Below are 25,862 nucleotides of genomic sequence, written 5' to 3' on the forward strand. Positions count from 1 at the left end.
GTCCCTAGCTGTGTTTTGCCGCTTTCCATGTTGTCTGTTGTCTGTAGCTTGTGAGGTGTGGAAACACTTTGTTGCTTTTATGAATTTTGTCTTGCTGCTTTTTGTTCTATGTTGCTCTGTCTGTATGCTACGTATTGCTTGTCCTATGTTGCTCTGTCTGCTACGTCTTGCTTGTCCTATGTTGCTATGTCTATGGTGCTATTGTCTATATTGTAATTGTTTTTAATAACCTGCCCAGGGACTGCGGTTGAAAATTAGCCGGCTGGCTAAAACCGGCACTTTTACTGAAACGTTGATTAATGTGCACTGTCCCTGTAAAACTAAACTAAATCTACCGCAAGCCTAACGGTTTCTCCCCTCCCTGGGTGGGGAGACTTCCTTCCTGTTAACAGTTTCACAAGTCGTCTGTTGACAGTTCCTCTTCTCCTTGAATGGCTCAACTATACTTCTGCTTATTGTCAAATAGTAACATACTGTCTTAGTCTTCCTATGCACACATTAGAGAATTATACTCTTAGAATTCTAATACATTTCACTCTGTTGTACGGATTCAGGCTGGAATAGTTTAGTCATTACCTTCAACATATAAATTCCTTTATCAATTGGTGACTAACCATCTTATCATTACGAACTGGTGACTAACCAGCTTATCATTATGGACTGGTGACAAACCAGCTTATCATTACGGACTGGTGACTAACCAGCTTATCATTACGGATTGGTGACTAACCATCTTCAGATCTTCAGACTTCAGATCAGTTAGCCCGACTTCAGATCAGTTAGCCCGGCTTCAGATCAGTTAGCCCGACTTCAGATCAGTTAGCCCGACTTCAAATCAGTTAGCCCGACTTCAAATCAGTTAGCCTGACTTCAGATCAGTTAGCCCGGCTTCAGATCAGTTAGCCCGGCTTCAGATCAGTTAGCCCTGCTTCAGATCTATCTGCAGGAGAAATGGGAGCTCATCTATATCTACAGGGGGAAATGGGTGCTCAGCCGTATCTACAGGGGGAAATGGGAGCTCATCCGTATCTACAGGGGTGAAATCTATCTATATCAGGAGAAATGGGAGCTCATCTATATCTACAGGGTGAAATGGGAGCTCATCTATATCTACAGGGGGAAATGGGAGCTCATCCGTATACATGGGAAAATTGGAGCTCATCCGTATCTACGGGGGGAAATGGGAGCTCATCCGTATCTACGGGGGAAATGGGAGCTCATCCGTATCTACAGGGGTGAAATGGGAGCTCATCTGTATCTACAGGGTGAAATGGGAGCTCATCCGTATCTACAGGGGGAAATGGGAGCTCATCCGTATCTACAGGGGTGAAATGGGAGCTCATCTATATTTACAGGGGGAAATGGGAGCTCATCTATATCTACAGGGGGAAATGGGAGCTATAATAAGTATACATATATTATATATATCATATTATATAACTGGTCTTGGCAGGGGCCTAGTTCTGTCCTTGTCTGATATATAACTGGTCTAGTTCTGTGCTTGTCTGATATATAACTGGTCTTGGCAGGGGCCTAGTTCTGTCCTTGTCTGATATATAACTGGCCTAGTTCTGTCCTTGTCTGATATATAACTGGTCTAGTTCTGTCCTTGTCTGATATATAACTGGTCTAGTTCTGTCCTTGTCTGATATATAACTGGCCTAGTTCTGCCCTTGTCTGATATATAACTGGCCTAGTTCTGTCCTTGTCTGATATATAACTGGCCTAGTTCTGTCCTTGTCTGATATATAACTGGTCTAGTTCTGTCCTTGTCTGATATATAACTGGTCTAGTTCTGTCCTTGTCTGATATATAACTGGCCTAGTTCTGTCCTTGTCTGATATATAACTGGTCTAGTTCTGTCCTTGTCTGATATATAACTGGTCTAGTTCTGTCCTTGTCTGATATATAACTGGTCTAGTTCTGTCCTTGTCTGATATATAACTGGTCTAGTTCTGTCCTTGTCTGATATATAACTGGTCTAGTTCTGTCCTTGTCTGATATATAACTGGTCTAGTTCTGTCCTTGTCTGATATATAACTGGTAGTTCTGTCCTTGTCTGATATATAACTGGTCTTGTCCTTGTCTGATATATAACTGGTCTAGTTCTGTCCTTGTCTGATATATAACTGGTCTAGTTCTGTCCTTGTCTGATATATAACTGGTCTAGTTCTGTCCTTGTCTGATATATAACTGGTCTAGTTCTGTCCTTGTCTGATATATAACTGGTCTAGTTCTGTCCTTGTCTGATATATAACTGGTCTAGTTCTGTCCTTGTCTGATATATAACTGGTCTAGTTCTGTCCTTGTCTGATATATAACTGGTCTAGTTCTGTCCTTGTCTGATATATAACTGGTCTAGTTCTGTCCTTGTCTGATATATAACTGGTCTAGTTCTGTCCTTGTCTGATATATAACTGGTCTAGTTCTGTCCTTGTCTGATATATAACTGGTCTAGTTCTGTCCTTGTCTGATATATAACTGGTCTAGTTCTGTCCTTGTCTGATATATAACTGGTCTTGGCAGGGGCCTAGTTCTGTCCTTGTCTGATATATAACTGGTCTAGTTCTGTTCTTGTCTGATATATAACTGGTCTAGTTCTGTCCTTGTCTGATATATAACTGGTCTAGTTCTGTCCTTGTCTGATATATAACTGGCCTAGTTCTGTCCTTGTCTGATATATACCTGGTCTTGGCAGGGGCCTAGTTCTGTCCTTGTCTGATATATAACTGGTCTAGTTCTGCCCTTGGTGGACATTCCTGTAGGCTGCATGCCAATTGCACGCTCCCTCAAAACTTGAGACATCTGTGGCATTGTGTTGTGTGACAAAACTGCACATTTTAGAGAAGCATTTTATTGTCCCCAGCACAAGGTGCACCTATGTAACAATCATGTTGTTTAATTGGCTTTTTTGATATGCCACACCTGGATGGATGCTCACTAACAGGGATGGAAACAAATTTATGCACAAAATCTTAGAGAAATAAGATAAATTGTTTTTCTTGCATATCACACATGGGACCAATACTTTACATGTTGAATTCATATTTGTGTTCAGTGTAATAAAATGTATATGTTTTTAAATGCGTCAAATTATGTATGTTTTTCTTCCTATGTGGTGGCAATGCTGTGCATAGCTGTACTGCAATAGAGTGCTTCAAAAATCGACCAACTTCACTTGTCATTGCAGGACGACTCTTATTTTGAAAAAATAAACATCTGCCTTTTTTTTCTGCGGCCATTTTATGATCTGCTGCCAGCAGAATGGTAACGGGAAGGAAATGTTTTCAGTGGAACGGATGTGAAGGCGGAGTGTCTCGTTTCATGACTTCAGGCAGAGAGCCACATGTTGATATATAACCGTCCGTTACCTCTCTAATCTACAATTCAACAGACGAGAGATAAACATCTCATCTGGTTCACTTCTCCTGAACCCTGCAAACGACAATAAACAAGTGTTTACAATGAATCAGGTGAGTTAATATATATAATATAACTAGTCTTGGCAGTGACCTAGTTCCTGGCATCCGTTTGACTTTCGGAAAGTAAAGTGTGTTTAGTTAGGCCTGTTATGCGCAGCCTACCTTCCCGCCCATATATATATATATATATCAAACTGATATAACAGTGTGTGGTTTGTTTAACACGTTTTAGCTTACCACATGATTCAATATGAGTAGGGTAGTGTGTGTGTGTGTATATATATATATATATATAACAGACTAAACTAAACACACTTTACTTTCCTAAAGTCAAACGGATGCCGGAACTCGGCCACTGCCAAGACCAGTGATATATATATGGGCGGGAAGGTAGGCTGCGCATAACAGGCTCTACTTTTGACCGGTAGTGCAGTACACTACACACACTATGGGTCAAAAGTTCTCTCATTTAAGGGTTTTTCTTTGCTACATTGTAGAATAATAGTGAAAACATCAAAACTATGGAATTACACATATGGAATCATGTGGTAAAACAAACCACAAAATATTTTAAATTTGAGATTTTTCAAGTAGCCAGCCTTTGCCTTGATGACAGCTTTGCACAATCACCAAGCCTCGGTGTGAAAGAGCAAAAATATCATGATCTGATGATCCCATATATCCAGTGGAAAAGTCATTTTAAAAACGCCGTCTTGTCCCAAGCTCACTGGCGCAGGAAACTCTGAGGGCCAGAAATAGGCTAGTTGATACAATGTTGCAAGTTAGCTAATTACAGCTTTTAGACTCTGATGATTTGATACAATGTTGCAAGTTAGCTAATTACAGCTTGTAGACTGATGATTTGATACAATGTTGCAAGTTCGCTAATTACAGCTTGTAGACTCTGATGATTTGATACAATGTTGCAAGTTAGCTAATTACAGCTTTTAGACTCTGATGATTTGATACAATGTTGCAAGTTAGCTAATTACAGCTTTTAGACTCTGATGATTTGATACAATGTTGCAAGTTAGCTAATTACAGCTTGTAGACTGATAATTTGATACAATGTTGCAAGTTAGCTAATTACAGCTTGTAGACTCTGATGATTTGATACAATGTTGCAAGTTAGCTAATTACAGCTTTTAGACTCTGATGATTTGATACAATGTTGCAAGTTAGCTAATTACAGCTTTTAGACTCTGATAATTTAATACAATGTTGCAAGTTAGCTAATTACAGCTTGTAGACTGATAATTTGATACAATGTTGCAAGTTAGCTAATTACAGCTTGTAGACTCTGATGATTTGATACAATGTTGCAAGTTAGCTAATTACAGCTTTTAGACTCTGATGATTTGATACAATGTTGCAAGTTAGCTAATTACAGCTTTTAGACTCTGATGATTTGATACAATGTTGCAAGTTAGCTAATTACAGCTTTTAGACTCTGATGATTTGATACAATGTTAGCTAATTACAGCTTTTAGACTCTGATGATTTGATACAATGTTGCAAGTTAGCTAATTACAGCTTGTAGACTGATAATTTGATACAATGTTGCAAGTTCGCTAATTACAGCTTTTAGACTCTTATGATTTGATACAATGTTGCAAGTTAGCTAATTACAGCTTTTAGACTCTGATGATTTGATACAATGTTGCAAGTTAGCTAATTACAGCTTGTAGACTGATAATTTGATACAATGTTGCAAGTTAGCTAATTACAGCTTGTAGACTCTGATGATTTGATACAATGTTGCAAGTTAGCTAATTACAGCTTGTAGACTCTGATGATTTGATACAATGTTAGCTAATTACAGCTTTTAGACTCTGATGATTTGATACAATGTTGCAAGTTAGCTAATTACAGCTTGTAGACTGATAATTTGATACAATGTTGCAAGTTCGTCTAATTACAGCTTTTAGACTCTTATGATTTGATACAATGTTGCAAGTTAGCTAATTACAGCTTTTAGACTCTGATGATTTGATACAATGTTGCAAGTTAGCTAATTACAGCTTGTAGACTGATAATTTGATACAATGTTGCAAGTTAGCTAATTACAGCTTGTAGACTCTGATGATTTGATACATAATTAGTCTGCAAGTTAGCTAATTACAGCTTGTAGACTCTGATGATTTGATACAATGTTGCAAGTTATTATAATTAGTCTATAATTAGTATACTATAATTAGCTAATTACAGCTTTTAGACTCTGATAATTTGATACAATGTTGCAAGTTGGTCTAATTACAGCTTGTAGACTAACGTTTTGATACAATGTTGCAAGTTAGCTATATTAGTCTGCTTTTAGACTCTGATGATTTGATACAATGTTGCAAGTTAGCTAATTAGTCAGCTTTTAGACTCTGATGATTTGATACAATGTTGCAAGTTAGCTAATTACAGCTTGTAGACTCTGATAATTTGATACAATGGTCTGCAAGTTAGCTAATTACAGCTTGTAGACTCTGATGATTTGATACAATGTTGCAAGTTAGCTAATTACAGCTTAGTCTGGTTAGACTCTGATGATTTGATACAATAATTAGTCTGGTTAGTTAGGTCTAATTACAGCTTTTAGACTCTGATGATTTGATACAATCTGTTGCAAGTTAGCTAATTACAGCTTTTAGACTACTGATGATTTGATACAATGTTGCAAGTTAGCTAATTACAGCTTGTAGACTGATAATTTGATACAATGTTATACTATTAGCAGCTAATTACAGCTTGTAGACTCTGATGATTTGATACAATGTTGCAAGTTAGCTAATTACAGCTTGTAGACTCTAACGTTTTGATACAATGTTGCAAGTTAGCTAATTACAGCTTTTAGACTCTGATGATTTGATACAATGTTGCAAGTTAGCTAATTACAGCTTGTAGACTGATAATTTGATACAATGTTGCAAGTTAGCTAATTACAGCTTGTAGACTCTGATGATTTGATACAATGTTGCAAGTTAGCTAATTACAGCTTTTAGACTCTGATGATTTGATACAATGTTGCAAGTTAGCTAATTACAGCTTTTAGACTCTGATGATTTGATACTAATGTTGCAAGTTAGCTAATTACAGCTTTTAGACTGGTGATGATTTGATACAATGTTAGCTAATTACAGCTTTTAGACTCTGATGATTTGATATACTATAATTAGTTGCAAGTTAGCTAATTAGGTCTTGTAGACTGATAATTTGATACAATGTTGCAAGTTACTATAATTACAGCTTTTAGACTCTGATGATTTGATACAATTAGTTGCAAGTTAGCTAATTACAGCTTTTAGACTCTGATGATTTGATACAATGTTGCAAGTTAGCTAATTACAGCTTTTAGACTCTGATGATTTGATACAATGTTGCAAGTTAGCTAATTACAGCTTGTAGACTGATAATTTGATACAATGTTGCAAGTTAGCTAATTACAGCTTGTAGACTCTGATGATTTGATACAATGTTGCAAGTTAGCTAATTACAGCTTGTAGACTCTGATGATTTGATACAATGTTGCAAGTTAGCTAATTACAGCTTTTAGACTCTGATAATTTGATACAATGTTGCAAGTTAGCTAATTACAGCTTGTAGACTAACGTTTTGATACAATGTTGCAAGTTAGCTAATTACAGCTTTTAGACTCTGATGATTTGATACAATGTTGCAAGTTAGCTAATTACAGCTTTTAGACTCTGATGATTTGATACAATGTTGCAAGTTAGCTAATTACAGCTTGTAGACTCTGATAATTTGATACAATGTTGCAAGTTAGCTAATTACAGCTTGTAGACTCTGATGATTTGATACAATGTTGCAAGTTAGCTAATTACAGCTTTTAGACTCTGATGATTTGATACAATGTTAGCTAATTACAGCTTTTTAGACTGTGATTTGATACAATGTTGCAAGTTAGCTAATTACAGCTTGTAGACTGATGATTTGATATACAATGTTGCAAGTTCGCTAATTACAGCTTTTAGACTATAATTAGTCTGATGATTTGATACAATGTTGCAAGTTAGCTAATATACAGTCTTTTTAGACTCTGATGATTTGATACAATTAGTTGCAAGTTAGCTAATTACAGCTTTTAGACTCTGAGATTTGATACAATGTTAGCTAATTACAGCTTTTAGACTCTGATGATTTGATTACTGGTTAATGTTGCAAGTTAGTCTAATTACAGCTTTTAGACTCTGATGATTTGATACAATGTTGCAAGTTAGCTAATTACAGCTTTCTGGTTAGACTCTGATGATTGATACAATGTTGCAAGTTAGCTAATTACAGCTTTTAGACTCTGATAATTTAATACAATGTTGCAAGTTCGCTAATTACAGCTTTTAGACTCTGATAATTTGATACAATGTTGCACTTCACTAGCAATAGCTCAAGTCAACACCGATAGAAAGGGTTAGTTAGCAGACAGGCTGAGTAGAGAGACTAATGTCATTGAATGAACTACTGTAGTATATTTTCATCCCGGATATTTTCTACTGATTTATTTGCCGGGTTTTTATGTATTTGACTTAGTTGACGATGGTAGTTATGTTCCTCCTGCTGCATCGATATGCTATCTCCATGTTCTATGCTGGTTAGTTAGGTCTCGTGTCTTTTAGTCTGCCAATGGATCACAGTGTGTCAATGTGTCCGGTTATGGTCTAGAGGCTGGTGCTAGGTCTACCGTAGTAATTGTAACTTTCCGATTTTGACCGTTTTTGACTATTAACTACGTGACAATGATTTTGAGAAACTAAAAAATTATGATTATTAGTCCCTGTAGTATACAAAACTCACTTGTCTTTACTGTTACACCCAGACACATGCAAGCGTATACACAACAGCTGGTCAGATGAAGAGGTGTAGGGTGAATAGTAGTATCTCTATAATTTTGCAATTCCTCCCTAATAGAGAGCAATCTAATGTAGTATACTATAATTAGTCTGAATGGTTAGGTCTACTGTAGTATACTATAATTAGTCTGGTTAGTAGGTCTACTGTAGTATACTATAATTAGTCTGATGGATAGGTACTAGTATATTATAATTAGTCTGGTTAGTTAGGTCTACTGTAGTATACTATAATTAGTCTGGTTAGTTAGGTCTACTGTAGTATACTATAATTAGTCTGGTTAGTTAGGTCTACTGTAGTATACTATAATTAGTCTGGTTAGTTAGGTCTACTGTAGTATACTATAATTAGTCTGGTTAGTTAGGTCTACTGTAGTATACTATAATTAGTCTGATTCTAGTCTGTCTGTTAGTTAGGTCTACTGTAGTATACTATAATTAGTCTGAATGTCTACTGTATACTATAATTAGTCTGGTTAGTTAGGTCTACTGTAGTATACTATAATTAGTCTGGTTAGTTAGGTCTACTGTAGTATACTATAATTAGTCTGGTTAGTTAGGTCTACTGTAGTATACTATAATTAGTCTGGTTACTGTTAGGTCTACTGTAGTATACTATAATTAGTCTGGTTAGTTAGGTCTACTGTAGTATACTATAATTAGTCTGGTTAGTTAGGTCTACTGTAGTATACTATAATTATCTGAGTCTGGTTAGTTAGGTCTACTGTAGTATACTTATAATTAGTCTGGTTAGTTAGGTCTACTGTAGTATACTATAATTAGTCTGGTTAGTTAGGTCTACTGTAGTATACTATAATTAGTCTGGTTAGTTAGGTCTACTGTAGTATACTATAATTAGTCTGGTTAGTTAGGTCTACTGTAGTATACTATAATTAGTCTGGTTATTAGGTCTACTGTAGTATACTATAATTAGTCTGGTTAGTTAGGTCTACTGTAGTATACTATAATTAGTCTGGTTAGTTAGGTCTACTGTAGTATACTATAATTAGTCTGGTTATAGTAGTAGGTCTACTGTAGTATACTATAATTAGTCTTAGGGTCTACTGTAGTATACTATAATTAGTCTGAATTCTACTGTAGTATACTATAATTAGTCTGGTTAGTTAGGTCTACTGTAGTATACTATAATTAGTCTGGTTAGTTTTTAATTTGTTTCTTTCTACTTGTGCCTTTGTACTTATGCTCACTGTATAGCTGAATATTGAGACCTCTGTCTGTGTTTTGCTCTCTGCCCAAACCCGCAACAACCCCGGTGTTTGCTAGAAAAGGTGAGAAAAGGGACTGTGGGAGATTGCGAGACACAGAGAGACAGCGTCTGTTTTTCTCTGAAACTAGAGGGCAGATTTGCTGAGACAGATTCTCAGAAACCTTGTGTAAAGAATATTTTGTTCTTTTAAGCTGCAAATGCAGGTTTTGACAAAGGAGATCTCAACATAAGGTGTATAAGATCCTGCCTGCTCGTTGCTGGGGGAAGAACTCAGGAGAGACATCAGTTGAATGTTTGATGTTTGATCCTTGACTTCTGACTACAGCTGTATTTCGGACTGTTCTTATTTTCCTCAATTAAGTTGGAAAAATAGGACGATCGAGCAGCAGTAAGGGCTCTTCGATACTGCACGGTACTGTCTTTCCAAGTTAGTCGGAAGACTTCCAGTTTGGTGTGGCGCCATTTCCGTTCCAATTTTCTGGAAGCTTGCTTCAGAGCTCAGGTATTTTCTGTATACCAGGGAGCTAGTTTCTTATGAGAAATGTTTTTAGTTTTTAGGGGTGCAACTGCATCTAGGGTATTGAGCAAGGTTAAATTGAGTTCCTCAGTTAGGTGGTTAACTGATTTTTGTCCTCTGACATCCTTGGGTAGACAGAGGGAGTCTGGAAGGGCATCAAGGAATCTTTGTGTTGTCTGTGAGTTTATAGCACGACTTTTGATGCTCCTTGGTTGGGGTCTGAGCAGATAACACTACTGTTAACTACTGATAACACTACTGTTAACTACTGATAACACTACTGTGCAAACCGACACAGTGTTAACAGTAGTCTTCCTACTGGGGCAAACCGACACAGTGGTAACAGTAGTCTTCCTACTGGGGCAAACTGTGTAAAAACCGACACAGTGTTAACAGTAGTCTTCCTTCCTACTGGGTCTTCCTACTGCAAAACAGTAGTCTTCCTACTGAAACACAGTGTTAACAGTAGTCTTCCTACTGGGGCAAACCGACACAGTGTTAACAGTAGTCTTCCTACTGGGGCAAACCGACACAGTGTTAACAGTAGTCTTCCTACTGGGGCAAACCGACACAGTGTTAACAGTAGTCTTCCTACTGGGGCAAACCGACACAGTGTTAACAGTAGTCTTCCTACTGGGGCAAACCGACACAGTGTTAACAGTAGTCTTCCTACTAGTCTCTTTACTGGGCAAACACAGTGTTAACAGTAGTCTTCCTACTGGGGCAAACCGACACAGTGTTAACAGTAGTCTTCCTACTGGGGCAAACCGACACAGTGTTAACAGTAGTCTTCCTACTGGGGCAAACCGACACAGTGTTAACAGTAGTCTCTTTACTGGGGCAAACCGTCTTTCCTACTGGGGCAAACCGAACAGTAGTCTTCCTACTGGGGCAAACCGACACAGTGTTAACAGTAGTCTTCCTACTGGGGCAAACCGACACAGTGTTAACAGTAGTCTTCCTACTGGGGTTTGAGAGAATGCCAAGTGTGTGCAAAGCTATCAACAAGGCAAAGGATGGCTATTTTGAAGAATCTCAAATATATATATTTTATTTTTTTGGTCAACTACCCGTTTACTTTTGAAATGAGATTGGATTTGATTTGATTATATTAAATAACTGGTGATCTCCAGACTCTGGCAGCACGTGGTCTGGGAAAAGTGGGGATTTAAACAGGCCCTGAAAAGACTCTGGCAGCACGTGGTCTGGGAAAAGTGGGGATTTAAACAGGCCCTGAAAAGACTCTGGCAGCACGTGGTCTTTCATGCCCATCCATTTCAGAGTATAGGCTACCAAGTTCCCATGATGCAACACTAACAATGATAACGCAACATAGGCTACCAAGTTCCCATAATGCAACACTAACAATGATAACACAGGCTACCAAGTTCCCATGATGCAACACTAACAATGATAACGCAACATATGCTACCAAGTTCCCATGATGCAACATTAACAGTGATAACACAACATAAGCTATCAAGTGGATATTTTTGCAAATTTTCACAATGGATTTCCCCCAGTGTTTTACCCAAAGGGCTCAGACCTCCTCCATGGTCCGATTCCAGTGTCTCACTGGTACATGGCTATGATGGTCCTGCTCCGTCTAGGGGCCACGGCCAGGCCTCACCATGGTCCTGCTCTGTCTTGGGGCCACGGCCAGGCTCCACCATGGTCCTGCTCTGTCTTGGGGCCACGGCCAGGCCTCACCATGGTCATGCTCTGTCTAGGGGCCACGGCCAGGCCTCACCATGGTCCTGCTCTGTCTTGGGGCCACGGCCAGGCCCCACCATGGTCTTGCACTGTCTAGGGGCCACGGCCAGGCCTCACCATGGTCCTGCTCTGTCTTGGGGCCACGGCCAGGCCTCACCATGGTCCTGCTCTGTCTTGGGGCCACGGCCAGGCTCCACCATGGTCCTGCTCTGTCTTGGGGCCACGGCCAGGCTCCACCATGGTCCTGCTCTGTCTTGGGGCCACGGCCAGGCTCCACCATGGTCCTGCTCTGTCTTGGGGCCACGGCCAGGCTCCACCATGGTCCTGCTCTGTCTTGGGGCCACGGCCCACCATGGCCTCACCATGGTCCTGCTCTGTCTTGGGGCCACGGCCAGGCCTCACCATGGTCCTGCTCTGTCTTGGGGCCACGGCCAGGCTCCACCATGGTCCTGCTCTGTCTTGGGGCCACGGCCAGGCTCCACCATGGTCCTGCTCTGTCTTGGGGCCACGGCCAGACTCCACCATGGTCCTGCTCTGTCTTGGGGCCACGGCCAGGCCTCACCATGGTCCTGCTCTGTCTTGGGGCCACGGCCAGGCCTCACCATGGTCCTGCTCTGTCTTGGGGCCACGGCCAGGCTCCACCATGGTCCTGCTCTGTCTTGGGGCCACGGCCAGGCCTCACCATGGCCTGCCTATTAGGCCAAATCAAATCAAATGTTTATTTGTCACATACACATGGTTAGCAGATGTTAATGCGAGTGTAGCGAAATGCTTGTGCTTCTAGTTCCGACAATGCAGTGATAACCAACAAGTAATCTAACTAACAATTCCAAAACTACTGTCTTATACACAGTGTAAGGGGATAAGGAATATGTACATAAGGATATATGAATGAGTGATGGTACAGGGCAGCATACAGTAGATGGTATCGAGTACAGTATATACATATGAGGTGAGTATGTAGACAAAGTAAACAAAGTGGCATAGTTAAAGTGGCTAGTGATATATTTACATCATTTCCCATCAATTCCCATTATTAAAATGGCTGGAGTTGGGTCAGTGTCAATGACAGTGTGTTGGCAGCAGCCACTCAATTTTAGTGGTGGCTGTTTAACAGTCTGATGGCCTTGAGATAGAGACTGAAAAACAGCTTCTCGGTCCCAGCTTTGATGCACCTGTACTGACCTCGCCTTCTGGATGATAGCGGGGTGAACAGGCAGTGGCTCGGGTGGTTGATGTCCTTGATGATCTTTATGGCCTTCCTGTAACATCGGGTGGTGTAGGTGTCCTGGAGGGCAGGTAGTTTGCCCCCGGTGATGCGTTGTGCAGACCTCACTACCCTCTGGAGAGCCTTACGGTTGAGGGCGGAGCAGTTGCCGTACCAGGCGGTGATACAGCCCGCCAGGATGCTCTCGATTGTGCATCTGTAGAAGTTTGTGAGTGCTTTTGGTGACAAGCCAAATTTCTTCAGCCTCCTGAGGTTGAAGAGGCGCTGCTGCGCCTTCTTCACGACGCTGTCAGTGTGAGTGGACCAATTCAGTTTGTCTGTGATGTGTATGCCGAGGAACTTAAAACTTGCTACCCTCTCCACTACTGTTCCATCGATGTGGATAGGGGGGGTGTTCCCTCTGCTGTTTCCTGAAGTCCACAATCATCTCCTTAGTTTTGTTGACGTTGAGTGTGAGGTTATTTTCCTGACACCACACTCCAAGGGCCCTCACCTCCTCCCTGTAGGCCGTCTCGTCGTTGTTGGTAATCAAGCCTACCACTGTTGTGTCGTCCGCAAACTTGATGATTGAGTTGGAGGCGTGCGTGGCCATGCAGTCGTGGGTGAACAGGGAGTACAGGAGAGGGCTCAGAACGCACCCTTGTGGGGCCCCCGTGTTGAGGATCAGCGGGGAGGAGATGTTGTTGCCTACCCTCACCACCTGGGGGCGGTCCTGCTCCGTCTTGGGGCCACTGCCAGGCCCCACCATGGTCCTGCTCCGTCTTGGGGCCACGGCCAGGCTCCACCATGGTCCTGCTCTGTCTTGGGGCCACAATACTTTTTTTATTATTGTACTTTTCAGATTTCATGAACAATTTTTTTCTTATTTTATGGGTTAACACTAACAACGATAACAGCAGACTATACTATAATGGGACATCAGGAACAACTCAGAGGAAGTCGAGTTTTCTGGACAAAGATTTAATTGTTGAAGACTTGTTTTCAACCATTTATTTAGTTGTTTTACCTTCTTTAGACCATTGTGTTTTACCCTCAGTGTACCAATATGACAACACACCTCCTCTCTTTTTGGGTTAACAGGAAACACTCTCCCTCCAACCCTCCTCCCCCCTACCCCTCCCGGAGTCCCTGGGCCGTACCTCTCCTGGTAACACCTTACTGCTGGGTCTGAAGAGGTTGTCTGTGCGGCTGGTCGACTGCAGGAAAACACCGGAGCTAAGTGGGTTTATGTTCTTATATAAATATATTTTGGGACACTCCCTGAATGTCATTAATTACCAGTAAGTACAATATATTTAAGGATGTAGAATCATTCCTAAATCTGTCTTCGATATGAAGGAACCATAACTGTCTGTCTTTGCTTCACAGGGGACAGTCCTAACCGTTACTCTCTCAGTAGAAGGGGCTTGTCATCTGGGGAGGCTAAACAACATCATGATAATGAGGAGGCAGAGAAAAGTCTCTCCAGATCAGAACACCTCAAGAAACACCAGCAGAGACCCACAAGGAAGAAATCTCACTGCTGCTCTGACTGTGGGAAGAGGTTTACCTCTTCAGCAAACCTTAGACGACACCAGATAATTCATACTGGAGAGAAACCTTACAGCTGTGATCAATGTGGGAAGAGATTCAATCAGAGATTCAATCTGAAGTCACACCAGATCATACACTCAGTAGAAAAACCTCACTGCTGCTCCCAGTGTGGAACTTGCCTCTCCTCTGCCAGGGCACTAGAAGGACACATGCGGATTCACACTGGAGAGAAACCGTACCAGTGCTCAGAATGTGGGCAGAGATTTACATACTCCAGTGGTTTACGGTTACACGAGAGAATAAAACACACCGGCGAAAAACCCCACTGTTGCTCTGACTGCGGGAAGAGATTTGCTACATCGCAAAGCTTAAAAGCTCACTGGCGGATTCACACTGGAGAGAGACCGTTCCACTGCTCTGAGTGTGGGAAGAGTTTCACACAAGCCTCAGCACTGTCTGAACACAAACAAATACACACAGGAGAGAAGCCTCACCATTGTGAGCAGTGCGGCGGAAGCTATTCCTCCGCTAAGTTACTCAGAATACATCAGAGGATTCACACAGGGGAGAAACCTTACCAATGCACTGACTGTGGGAAAAACTTCAGATTTTTATCTTCTTTAAGATGTCACCAGCTAAGACATACTGGAGAGAAGCCCCACCAATGTACTGAGTGTGGGAAGAGGTTTGCTGTTAAGAGTGGGCTCTGGTCACATAACATAGTGCACACTGGAGAGAAAGGCTACCAATGCCCACAGTGCGGTAAGAAGCTAGGATCATCTACTTCTCTAGAGCAGCATAAGCGAACACACACTGGACACAAACCCTTCCACTGTTCCCACTGTAAATTGAGCTTTGCCACTAATTCAGCCCTGTACAAACACCAGAGAATTCACACAGGTGAGAAACCACACAGCTGCAATGTTTGCCAGAGGAGTTTTGGACGGTCGGATCACCTGAAAAATCACATGCAAATTCACACAGGAGAAAAGCCATACCACTGCTCTAAGTGCGAGCTGAGTTTCACTAACAACAGATCTCTGAAAGAACATGAGGTCAGACACACAGAAGATAAACCTCACTGCTGCTCCCAGTGCGGTGCTAGTCTCTCTTCTGCCAGGGCACTGGAAGGACACATGCGGATTCACACTGGAGAGAAACCGTACGAGTGCTCTGAATGTGGGCAGAAGTTTGCACATAGAGCCAATCTTGGGAAACACCGAAGAATACACACAGGAGAGAAACCCTATCACTGCTCTGACTGCAAGAAGAGCTTTTCAAGACTTTACTATTTCAAAAAGCACAAGTTCACACATTCAGAGAAGATAATGCTGTAATCTACACCTTTATTAGCCTGATATAATGCTGTAATCTACACCTTTATTAGCCTGATATAATGCTGTAATCTACACCTTTATTAGCCTGATATTATGCTGTAATCTACACCCCGATTAGCCTGATATAATGCTGTAATCTACACCCCGATTAGCCTGATATTATGCTGTAATCTACACCGTTAGTAGCCTGATATAATGCTGTAATCTACACCTTTAGTAGCCTGATATAATGCTGTAATCTACACCTTTATTAGCCTGATATAATGCTGTAATCTACACCTTTATTAGCCTGATATAATGCTGTAATCTACACCCCGATTAGCCTGATATGCTAATTAATTCTTATAATAAACGTTGTTTTAAGAATCTGCAGCAGCCTCTTCCTTCTGATTATAATTTCCACAACAGTTGCTGTGTAATTATGTAATTAGTTAATTAAGTTATGTGTAATCTACACCATTATTTATGTTGTTAGATCTGATTGGATGGTGCCCTAAATGTCAGAATGACTAACCAGTGAGCCTATCATTATGGATTGGTGTCACGAGAATATCTAATCCCAATGAGTTTTGACCAAGAGGTTGTAAGGCCCCCTGGCTAATAGAAGAATTAGATAAAGTCTCAGAATTCTGCAAAAGGTTCTGAGTTCTGAGGTTTTTCAGAGTTCTGAGGTTTTTCAGAGTTCTGAGGTTTTTCAGAGTTCTGAGGTTTTTCAGAGTTCTGAGGTTTTTCAGAGTTCTGAGGTTTTTCAGAGTTCTGAGGTTTTTCAGAGTTCTGAGGTTTTTCAGAGTTCTGAGGTTTTTCAGAGTTCTGAGGTTTTTCAGAGTTCTGAGGTTTTTCAGAGTTCTGAGGTTTTTCAGAGTTCTGAGGTTTTTCAGAGTTCTGAAAATCATCCACTGGCACGTAGCCTTTTACACCTCCCATTTGGTTCTAACATACACTTTATACATGCCCCTCTTCTCTAACTCTATCAGTATGTTCTACCCATATATTACTTATCTTATTCTGACACATGTTCCATAATCTACCGCAAACCTAACGGTTTCTCCCCTCCCAAGGTGGGGAGACTTCCTTCCTGTTAACAGTTTCACAAGTCGTCTGTTGACAGTTCCTCTTCTCCTTGAATGTCTCAACTATACTTCTGCTTATTGTCAAATAGTAACATACTGTCTTAGTCTTCCTATGCACACAGTAGAGAATTATACTCTTAGAATTCTAATACATTTCACTCTGTTGTACGGTTTCAGGCTGGAATACTTTAGTCATTACCTTAAACATATACATTCCTTTATCAATTGGTGACTAACCAGCTTATCATTATGGATTGGTGACTAACCATCTTATCATTATGGATTGGTGACTAACCAGCTTATCATTACGGACTGGCGACTAACCATCTTATCATTACGGACTGGTGACTAACCAGCTTATTACGGATAGTTGACTAACCATCTTATCATTACGGACTGGTGACTAACCATCTTATCATTACGGATTGGTGACTAACCATCTTATCATTATGGATTGGTGACTAACCATCTTATCATTACGGACTGGTGACTAAACAGCTTATCATTACGGACTGGTGACTAAACAGCTTATCATTACGGACTGGTGACTAACCAGCTTATCATTACGGACTGGTGACTAAACAGCTTATCATTATGGATTGGTGACTAACCAGCTTATCATTACTGGACTTTATCATTACGGACTGACTAACCAGCTTATCAACCATCTTATCATTACGGACTGGTGACTAAACAGCTTACTGGTGACTAAACAGCTTATCATTACGGACTGGTGACTAACCAGCTTATCATTACGGACTGGTGACTAACCAGCTTATTACGGACTGGTGACTAACCAGCTTATCATTACGGACTGGTGACTAAACAGCTTATCATTACGGACTGGTGACTAAACAGCTTATCATTACGGACTGGTGACTAAACAGCTTATCATTACGGACTGGTGACTAACCAGCTTATCATTACGGACTGGTGACTAACCAGCTTATCATTACGGACTGGTGACTAACCAGCTTATCATTACGGACTGGTGACTAAACAGCTTATCATTACGGACTGGTGACTAAACAGCTTATCATTACGGACTGGTGACTAAACAGCTTATCATTACGGACTGGAGCTTATCATTACGGACTGGAGCTTATCATTACGGATTGGTGACTAACCAGTTTATCATTACGGACTGGTGACTAACCAGCTTATCATTACGGACTGGTGACTCAGCTAAATGTACATATGGTGACTCAGCTAAATGTACATATGGTGACTCAGCTAAATGTACATATGGTGACTCAGCTAAATGTACATATGGTGACTCAGCTAAATGTACATATGGTGACTCAGCTAAATGTACATATGGTGACTCAGCTAAATGTACATATGGTGACTCAGCTAAATGTACATATGGTGTTTCACAAAACATTGATTTTGTGTTGAACTCCAGTGAAAGGCTGATCAAAAAGGTTCTGGACATAAGATAGCTGGTTTTACAAGTGTTATGAGTTTAGAAAATAAACCATTTAAACGTGTGAAAAATGTGTCAAAGTCAATAAAACACAAGAACTGTTTTATTCACCAAACTATAAATGAAAAGACAACAGTCAGAAAGTTTAAAGGGAAAACAAAGTTTAATAACAGTAACTTCCACTAGTCACCATTCAGTTAGCCCGGCTGCAGATCAGCTAGCCCGGCTGCAGATCAGCTAGCCCGGCTGCAGATCAGCTAGCCCGGCTGCAGATCAGCTAGCCCGGCTGCAGATCAGCTAGCCCGGCTGCAGATCAGATCAGCTAGCCCGGCTTCAGATCAGCTAGCCCGGCTTCAGATCAGCTAGCCCGGCTTCAGATCAGCTAGCCCGGCTTCAGATCAGCTAGCCCGGCTTCAGATCAGCTAGCCCGGCTTCAGATCAGCTAGCCCGGCTTCAGATCAGCTAGCCCAGTTAGCTTCAGATCAGTTAGCCCGGCTTCAGATCAGTTAGCCCGGCTTCAGATCAGTTAGCCCGGCTTCAGATCAGTTAGCCCGGCTTCAGATCAGTTAGCCCGGCTTCAGATCAGTTAGCCCGATCTTCAGATCAGTTAGCCCGGCTGCAGATCAGTTAGCCCGGCTTCAGATCAGTTAGCCCGGCTTCAGATCAGTTAGCCCGGCTTCAGATCAGTTAGCCCGGCTTCAGATCAGTTAGCCCGGCTTCAGATCAGTTAGCCCGGCTTCAGATCAGTTAGCCCGGCTTCAGATCAGTTAGCCCGGCTTCAGATCAGTTAGCCCGGCTTCAGATCAGTTAGCCCGGCTTCAGATCAGTTAGCCCGGCTTCAGATCAGTTCATATGAACATGATGATATAACCTACTATACATCAGGGAGGTGTCCCAAATCAACCTCTAATCCCTTTATAGTGAACTACATTCGACCAGAGTCCTGCAAGACTAGGGCTCTAATGACTAGGGCCCATACGACTCTGGTCAAACGTAGTGTACTATATAGTGAACAGGGTTAAATTTGGAACACTTCAGAGTTTCAGACACCTTATAGCCATAGATCAGGGTAATTGAATCTAATGCAGCATCATCTTTGTACAAAAACACATTCACAGAGAACCTGCATCAGAGAGACAGCATCACATTAACAGAAAACACAAAATACTTACAAATATCTGAGGTGAGCTCCACTTATTCCAGTGGTTCCATTATAGACAAACAAACTATATCCAGCTCAGCTTAAGTATTTAAAAGAATTTGACAAAGTATCCCACAAGAAGGTTTTAGTTTTACCTTTTAGCTAAATGCTAACGGAGCTAGCATAAACTAGCAAACTCGGGTTGTAACCATTAGCTAGATGCTAACGGAGCTAGCATTCTCAGTTGTAGTCTTTAGCTAGATGCTAAAAGAGCTATCATGAACTAGGAAAAAAAACTCAGGTTGTAACCATGAGCTAGATGCTAACGGAGCTAGCATGAGCTAGCAGTCTCAGTTGTAACCAGAGCTAGATGCTAACGGAGCTAGCAGTCTCAGTTGTAGTCTTTAGCTAGATGCTAACGGAGCTAGCAGGGTCTCAGATGGTGGCTGACTCCTGCCCAGTCTTCTCCTCTGCCTCCCCTCCTCCTCCTCCTCCCTCTTCCTCTTTAGTCTTCCTGTGCTTCTTCTTCTTGTTCTTATGTTTGTGTTCCTTCCTTCCTTCGACAGGAGGCTCGACGTCGGCACAATGCTTCTTGTGCTTCTTGTGTTTTTTATGTTTCTTGTGTTTCTTCTTCTTCTTCTTGTCCGTCGCCGTGGAGCCGCTGTGGTTGCTAGGGGAGCCGCCGGGGCTCTGGGAGGCGGGGCTCTGGGTGTTGTGAGAGGGGCTATGGCTCAGGCCACTGCCCCGCTCCCCGTCTGACCCCTCGCCTTCGCTGTAGTCGGGGACGAAGGCTGCCTCGTCCGTCTCTCTACCCAGGTCAGAACACAGACGCTGTCGTCTTGGCTCTGGCCCCGCCCCTCGACTCTCCTCCCTCCCTACCCCTCCTCTTCCTTCCTCCTTCACTCCTCTGGATTCGGTCTTAGCTGGTTTTCTAAAGTTCACCTGCCCCTTTTTAAGCCCTCTGCCTTCCTCCCTCCTTCTAGTCCCCTCCTCCCTCCCTCTCCTCCCCTCTGTGTTGGCTGTTTTAGAGACACTACCCTGCACCTCCCTGCCTTGGCCACTAGGCGGTGCTGGTGAGACTTCTCTCCTCAGAGCGTCTCTGGGCACGGAGGAGGAAACCGCCAACGCCCCATTCTCCCTGGACGCTGAGTGCTGCTCCTCTTCCTCCTCCTCCTCCTCTCTCTCCCACTTGGACCGGGGTGGAGGCTGGATGAGGACTCCTCCGGTCCCACGGTCCCTCCTCTCCCTGCCTGGGCTGGGGAACTGGACCGGACTGGGTCTCCTCTGGGTCTGGAGGTCCCGGGGTTTTGACACAGCACCCTGGCTCTGGCTCGGCTCAGACCTGCTGCTGCTGCTGGAACACACAGATCCAAGATCAGGGGTTAGAGAGATCATCAACTAGGAAGCATTATACCCATGTTATATACACAGATCTAGGATCAGGGGTTAGAGAGAACATCAACTAGGAAGCATTATACCCATGTTATATACACAGATCCAAGATCAGGGGTTAGAGAGATCATCAACTAGGAAGCATTATACCCACAGATCTAGGATCAGGGGTTAGAAACCATTATACCCATGTTATATACACAGATCTAGGATCAGGGGTTAGAGAGATCATCAACTAGGAAGCATTATACACCCATGTTATATACACAGATCTAGGATCAGGGGTTAGAAACCATTCTAACCAATGTTCCCTCATTTGTTTCGGGACTAAGACATTTCAGGTCAGCTGAGCTCAAACTTCAATGTTGTGAAAATACTGTGCAACTTCTGGCGGCAGTTTACTGTGAAGGTAATATAATAAATATATGCCATTTAGCAGACGCTTTTATCCAAAGCGACTTACAGTCATGTGTGCATACATTCTACGTATGGGTGGTCCCGGGGATCGAACCCACTACCCTGGCGTTACAAGCGCCATGCTCTACCAACTGAGCTACAGAAGGACCACACCCGTTTACTGGGAAGGCCCTACCCGTTTACTGTGAAGGCCCCACCCGTTTACTGCGAAGGCCCTTACACGCCCCACCCGTTTACTGTGAAGGGCCCAACCGTTTACTGGGAAGGCCCCACCCGTTTACTGGGAAGGCCCCACCCGTTTACTGCGAAGGCCCCACCCGTTTACTGCGAAGGCCCCACCCGTTTACTGCGAAGGCCCCACCCGTTTACTGCGAAGGCCCCACCCGTTTACTGCGAAGGCCCCACCCGTTTACTGCGAAGGCCCCACCCGTTTACTAAAGGCCCCACCCGTTTACTGCGAAGGCCCCACCCGTTTACTGCGAAGGCCCCACCCGTTTACTGCGAAGGCCCCACCCGTTTGCGAAGGCTGTTTACTGCGAAGGCCCCACCCGTTTACTGCGAAGGCCCCACCCGTTTACTGCGAAGGCCCCACCCGTTTACTAAAGGAAGGCCCCACCCGCCCCACCCGTTTACTAAAGCGAAGGCCCCACCCGTTTACTGCGAAGGCCCCACCCGTTTACTCGAAGGCCCCACCCGTTTACTGTTAAGGCCCCACCCGTTTACTGCGAAGGCCCCACCCGTTTACTGCGAAGGCCCCACCCGTTTACTGCGAAGGCCCCACCCGTTTACTGAAGGCCCCATCAGTTTACTGCGAAGGCCCCACCCGTTTACTGCGAAGGCCCCACCCGTTTACTGCGAAGGCCCCACCCGTTTACTGGAAAAGGCCCCACCCGTTTACTGTGAAGGCCCCACCCGTTTACTGTGAAGGCCCCACCCGTTTACTGTGAAGGCCCCACCCGTTTACTGTGAAGGCCCCACCCGTTTACTGTGAAGGCCCCACCCGTTTACTGCCAAGTAGGCCACTGTGGTTATTTGTTCAGTGAATGGCACAGATCCATATATGGCAATGGCTATTTGCATATAGGCCTACTGCAGCTCTGATTGGTTGTTGCACCGGTCTGTGCAGAATATTCGATCACAATTCTCACAGTAGAGGGAAACGCTGAGTGTTAACTAAAGGGGAAAGCTCTAGAACGCTGATAGTGTTAAAGGAGAAAGCTCTAGAACGCTGATAGTATTAACTAAAGGAGAAAGCTCTAGAACGCTGATAGTGTTAAAGGAGAAAGCTCTAGAACGCTGATAGTGTTAACTAAAGGAGAAAGCTCTAGAACACTGATAGTGATAACTAAAGGAGAAAGCTCTAGAACGCTGATAGTGTTAACTAAAGGAGAAAGCTCTAGAACGCTGATAGTGTTAACTAAAGGAGAAAGCTCTAGAACGCTGATAGTGTTAACTAAAGGAGAAAGCTCTAGAACGCTGATAGTGTTAACTAAAGGAGAAAGCTCTAGAACGCTGACAGTGTTAAACCACAATGATTGTTGATTAACAACACGGGCTAATAAAGAAAGGTTGGAAGGTCAGAGGTCGAAAGGGCAACTCACCCAGTCGAAGTGACAGAGTGGTCTGATGAGTGGTGGGTCGTGGGCTCAGAACTCTTTCTGCTGATCTTTCTGGTCTTTCCAGAACCAGAACCCTCCTTCGCCGCCGCCTCCAACGCCGCTCTGTCTTCAGCTACAGTCTCTCTCTGGGACCCTGGCGCTCGCTCTCCTGTAGAGGCAGGTCTGTCTACGGAGGACGACGTCTTCTCTCCTTTCTGATCCCTGGTGGCTGACTTCTCCCTGGATAATGACCTGTCCGTCTTGGCTGATGCTGGTCTCTCTCTCTCCTTGGAGCTCTCAGCTGGTCTCTCTCTCTCAGCGGGCGGCGTGTGCTCGCTCTCCGTTCTCTCCCCGGTGACATCAGGTTTCTTAGCGATGGCCGAGCGTTCCGCGATGGTCATGCGGTCTAGAGAGACTGACCTTCCTCCACCACCTCCTCCTCCTCCTCTCTCCGGCAAACGTTCCCTGACGACGGCCTCTCGTTCCTAACAGACCTGACCTCCGTCCTCTCGCCAGACGACCTCCGCTCCACCATCACCGCCACCCTCTCCGTCCCTCCGTCCCTCTCTGCTCCTCCTCTCTCAGGACCGGCAGGTCTCTCTCCAGTAGAGGTGATAGTGGTGGTGATAGTAGCAGCTGGTCTCTCCTCTGGGCGGGCCATACTGCTGTTCCTCCCCAGGTCTCTGTTCAGTTTGATTCTCCTCTGCGGGAAGGGTTTGACCTGCAGACCCATGAGAGGCCAGATAGACCCCCTGTCACTCTCTCTTCTGCCCGCCTCAGTGCTCCCTGGGGTGGGCAGCAGCCCGTCGCCTCTCCCCTCTCTCCCCAGGTCCATGGAGGAACCAGGGATGGAGATGGAGATGGGATGGAAACGGTCTAGCCTCCCTGTCTGTGAGGAACCAGGGATGGGGAGCAGACCCTCTCCTCTACCCGACTCTCTGCATGCCAGGTTCAGGAGGAGGGAAGGCTTGGCAGGAAGTCCTCTCTGGGGGTACGGAACCTCGGCGCGGCGGAGCTTAGCCGGGGGCCCCCCCATCCCCCTGTCCATCCCCCTCCCTCTTTCCCTCTCCTCCACTCTCCTCCTCTTCTCTGCTGGGGAGGGAGGTGCAGGCTGGAGGGGGCGACCAGGGGGGCGTACCCCGACACTGTGAATGGGATCTCTCCTTCCCCCCCGGGCGTCGCCCAGGTGTTTAGGGAGGTCGTGGGGGTGAGGGGGGAGGGGGCGGGGCAGGGGGAGTTTAGCCAAACCTCCTCGAACAGTAGGGGTGCTCCGCCCCTTCTCTCTCCTGATTGGCTCGTCCGGTTTGACCTTGGATGCTTTGGTTGGTTTAGCGGCTGAAGACTCTTTGATCTTAGAGGCTGTGACCGTCGCCTCTCCTCCAGTCTTTCTCTTAACCTTCTCTCCTTTCACCTTTCCCTCCGTCTTTACTTTCACCTTACCCCCCTTCTCCTTCCTGCTCTTCTCTGATTGGCCGGACGAGGTGGGAGGGGTTTTACCGGACAGCAGCGCTGCCTTATTGCTCGAGACCTTGGTGGAGGTGGGTGGGGCTTTGCTAGGGGTCAGGGTGTGGAGATCATCCATTGGCTCGTCCCTGACGGGTGTGGCGTCTCCCCTGTCCAGCGATTGGTCGGCTGAATCCGGCTCCTCCCCGTTCTTCTTTTTCTTCAGTTTCTTCCCTTTCAGAGTTTTAGTTCCGCCTCTGACGTTTTGGTTCCCCCTGCGTGCGTTCCTTACTTCCACCCCCTCTGATGGAGGCAGAGGGCAGAGCGGACAAGGCGTGGTGAGTTCTGTGGGGTCCGGGAGGTCCCCCTCTCTCACCCCCTCCTCATCCGCCCCTGGGGGGAGTAGTCTCTGGGCGGAGGGGTGAGGCGGTCCCTCTCTCTGCTGCCCCGGCCACCGCGGTGGTGCACCGAGGCATGCTGGGTACTGTAGTCTTTGTAGTACTTGTTGTACCAGTCCCTGTACTCTTTCTCCCACTGTCTGTAGCTGTCTCTCTCCCAGCGCTCCCTGCCGCCGGGAGACAGGTCAGGTCTGCCTTTAGGCTCGTAAGGAGCCGGCTCTCGAGGGGGGGGCTTATGGTGACCTCTAACCCCTCCAGGACTCCTGCTCCTCCTGTAGCCCCCCGGGGAGCGAGACCTGGGCCGATACCCTCCTCCTCCTTCAGCTCCGTCTCCTCCTTCCCAGCCCCCCCCACCACCACCACCACCACCACCACCACCACCACCACCTCGGTAAGGAGGAGGGGAGCGAGGAGAGCCGGAACGACGGTAGCCGTAGGAACGGGAGCGTGAGCGGGATCGTGGCGAGCGGCCGTAGGAGCGGCTGCGTCCTCCCCGGCCCCCGTTGCGTCTGGAGAAGGGGGAGCGTCCGTAAGACCTGGAACGGGAACGGGAGCGGCTGGGGGTGTACGAGTAAGACCTGGAGCGGGAGCGAGGGGAGCGGGAGTAGGGGGAACGGCTGAACGGAGAACGACTGTAGGAACGAGACCTGGGGAGGAGAGAAAACACTTGATATGTGTCTGTTTAAACACAATTCATATCATCTCTGTCCTAGATATGTCTCTGTCAGAGAAGATATGTCTGTTTACCATCTCTACACAATTCATATCATCTCTGTCCTAGATATGTCTCTGTCAGAGAAGATATGTCTGTTTACCATCTCTACACAATGCATATCATCTCTGTCCTAGATATGTCTCTGTCAGAGAAGATATGTCTGTTTACCATCTCTACACAATGCATATCATCTCTGTCCTAGATATGTCTCTGTCAGAGAAGATATCTCTATGAACAGTTCAAGAGGTTTAATCCAGAAATATGATGAGATGTCATCGTGTTACCTGGAGTAGGAGCGTCTCCGTCTCTTGGGAGCAGGTCTGTATTCCATCAGCTCTTTGGCAAAGTCTTTAGTGAACTCATCCAGCTTGGATGTTACCCTGGTAACACAGAGAGACAGGACTGGTCACATCCCATAATACATGTCTGAAGGT

At 44.6% G+C, this 25,862-nt stretch overlaps 2 protein-coding genes across 6 annotated transcripts in view; one reads left to right on the forward strand and one right to left on the reverse strand.

The window, feature by feature from the left end:
- Positions 1-16,198, forward strand: part of LOC124021144 (gastrula zinc finger protein XlCGF26.1-like) — a 30,927-nt gene extending 14,729 nt beyond the window's left edge. The window contains exons 1-3 of one of the 3 annotated variants that reach the window (XM_046336488.1): positions 3,289-3,473; positions 14,039-14,177; positions 14,327-16,198. In XM_046336488.1, the coding sequence (XP_046192444.1) occupies positions 3,465-3,473; positions 14,039-14,177; positions 14,327-15,828 (1,650 nt within the window). In that variant the 5' untranslated portion in view covers positions 3,289-3,464 and the 3' untranslated portion in view covers positions 15,829-16,198. Of the gene's footprint in view, positions 1-3,288; positions 3,474-14,038; positions 14,178-14,326 lie in introns of those variants that run through there. The other 2 variants (XM_046336489.1, XM_046336491.1) reach the window with 2 other exon arrangements.
- Positions 16,199-18,468: 2,270 nt separating this feature from the next.
- LOC124021148 (E3 ubiquitin-protein ligase RBBP6-like) lies at positions 18,469-23,309 on the reverse strand. Of its 3 annotated transcripts, XM_046336499.1 has the most exons (3): positions 23,190-23,309; positions 22,876-23,159; positions 18,469-20,819 (listed from the first exon to the last, which is right to left on the reverse strand). In XM_046336499.1, the coding sequence occupies exons 1-3, from the start codon at positions 23,271-23,273 to the stop codon at positions 19,901-19,903; spliced, it is 1,287 nt and encodes a 428-aa protein (XP_046192455.1). In that variant the 5' UTR covers positions 23,274-23,309; the 3' UTR covers positions 18,469-19,900. The 3 variants fall into 3 exon arrangements, with proteins under 3 accessions (XP_046192455.1, XP_046192454.1, XP_046192453.1); XM_046336498.1 differs by having other exon boundaries at positions 18,469-20,816; positions 22,876-23,273; XM_046336497.1 differs by having other exon boundaries at positions 22,876-23,273.
- Positions 23,310-25,862: the final 2,553 nt, after the last annotated feature.

This window comes from Oncorhynchus gorbuscha, unplaced genomic scaffold (assembly GCF_021184085.1).
Source record: "Oncorhynchus gorbuscha isolate QuinsamMale2020 ecotype Even-year unplaced genomic scaffold, OgorEven_v1.0 Un_scaffold_1061, whole genome shotgun sequence".
NCBI classification, from domain to species: Eukaryota; Metazoa; Chordata; class Actinopteri; order Salmoniformes; family Salmonidae; genus Oncorhynchus; species Oncorhynchus gorbuscha.

Coding starts and splice junctions, on each gene's coding strand:
- LOC124021148 (XM_046336497.1), bottom strand. CDS start 23,273: ATGACCATCGCGGAACGCTCGGCCATCGCTAAGAAACCTGATGTCACC. Junction 20,820..22,875: donor CACTCTGTCACTTCGACTGG/GTGAGTTGCCCT, acceptor TGTGTGTTCCAG/CAGCAGCAGCAGGTCTGAGC.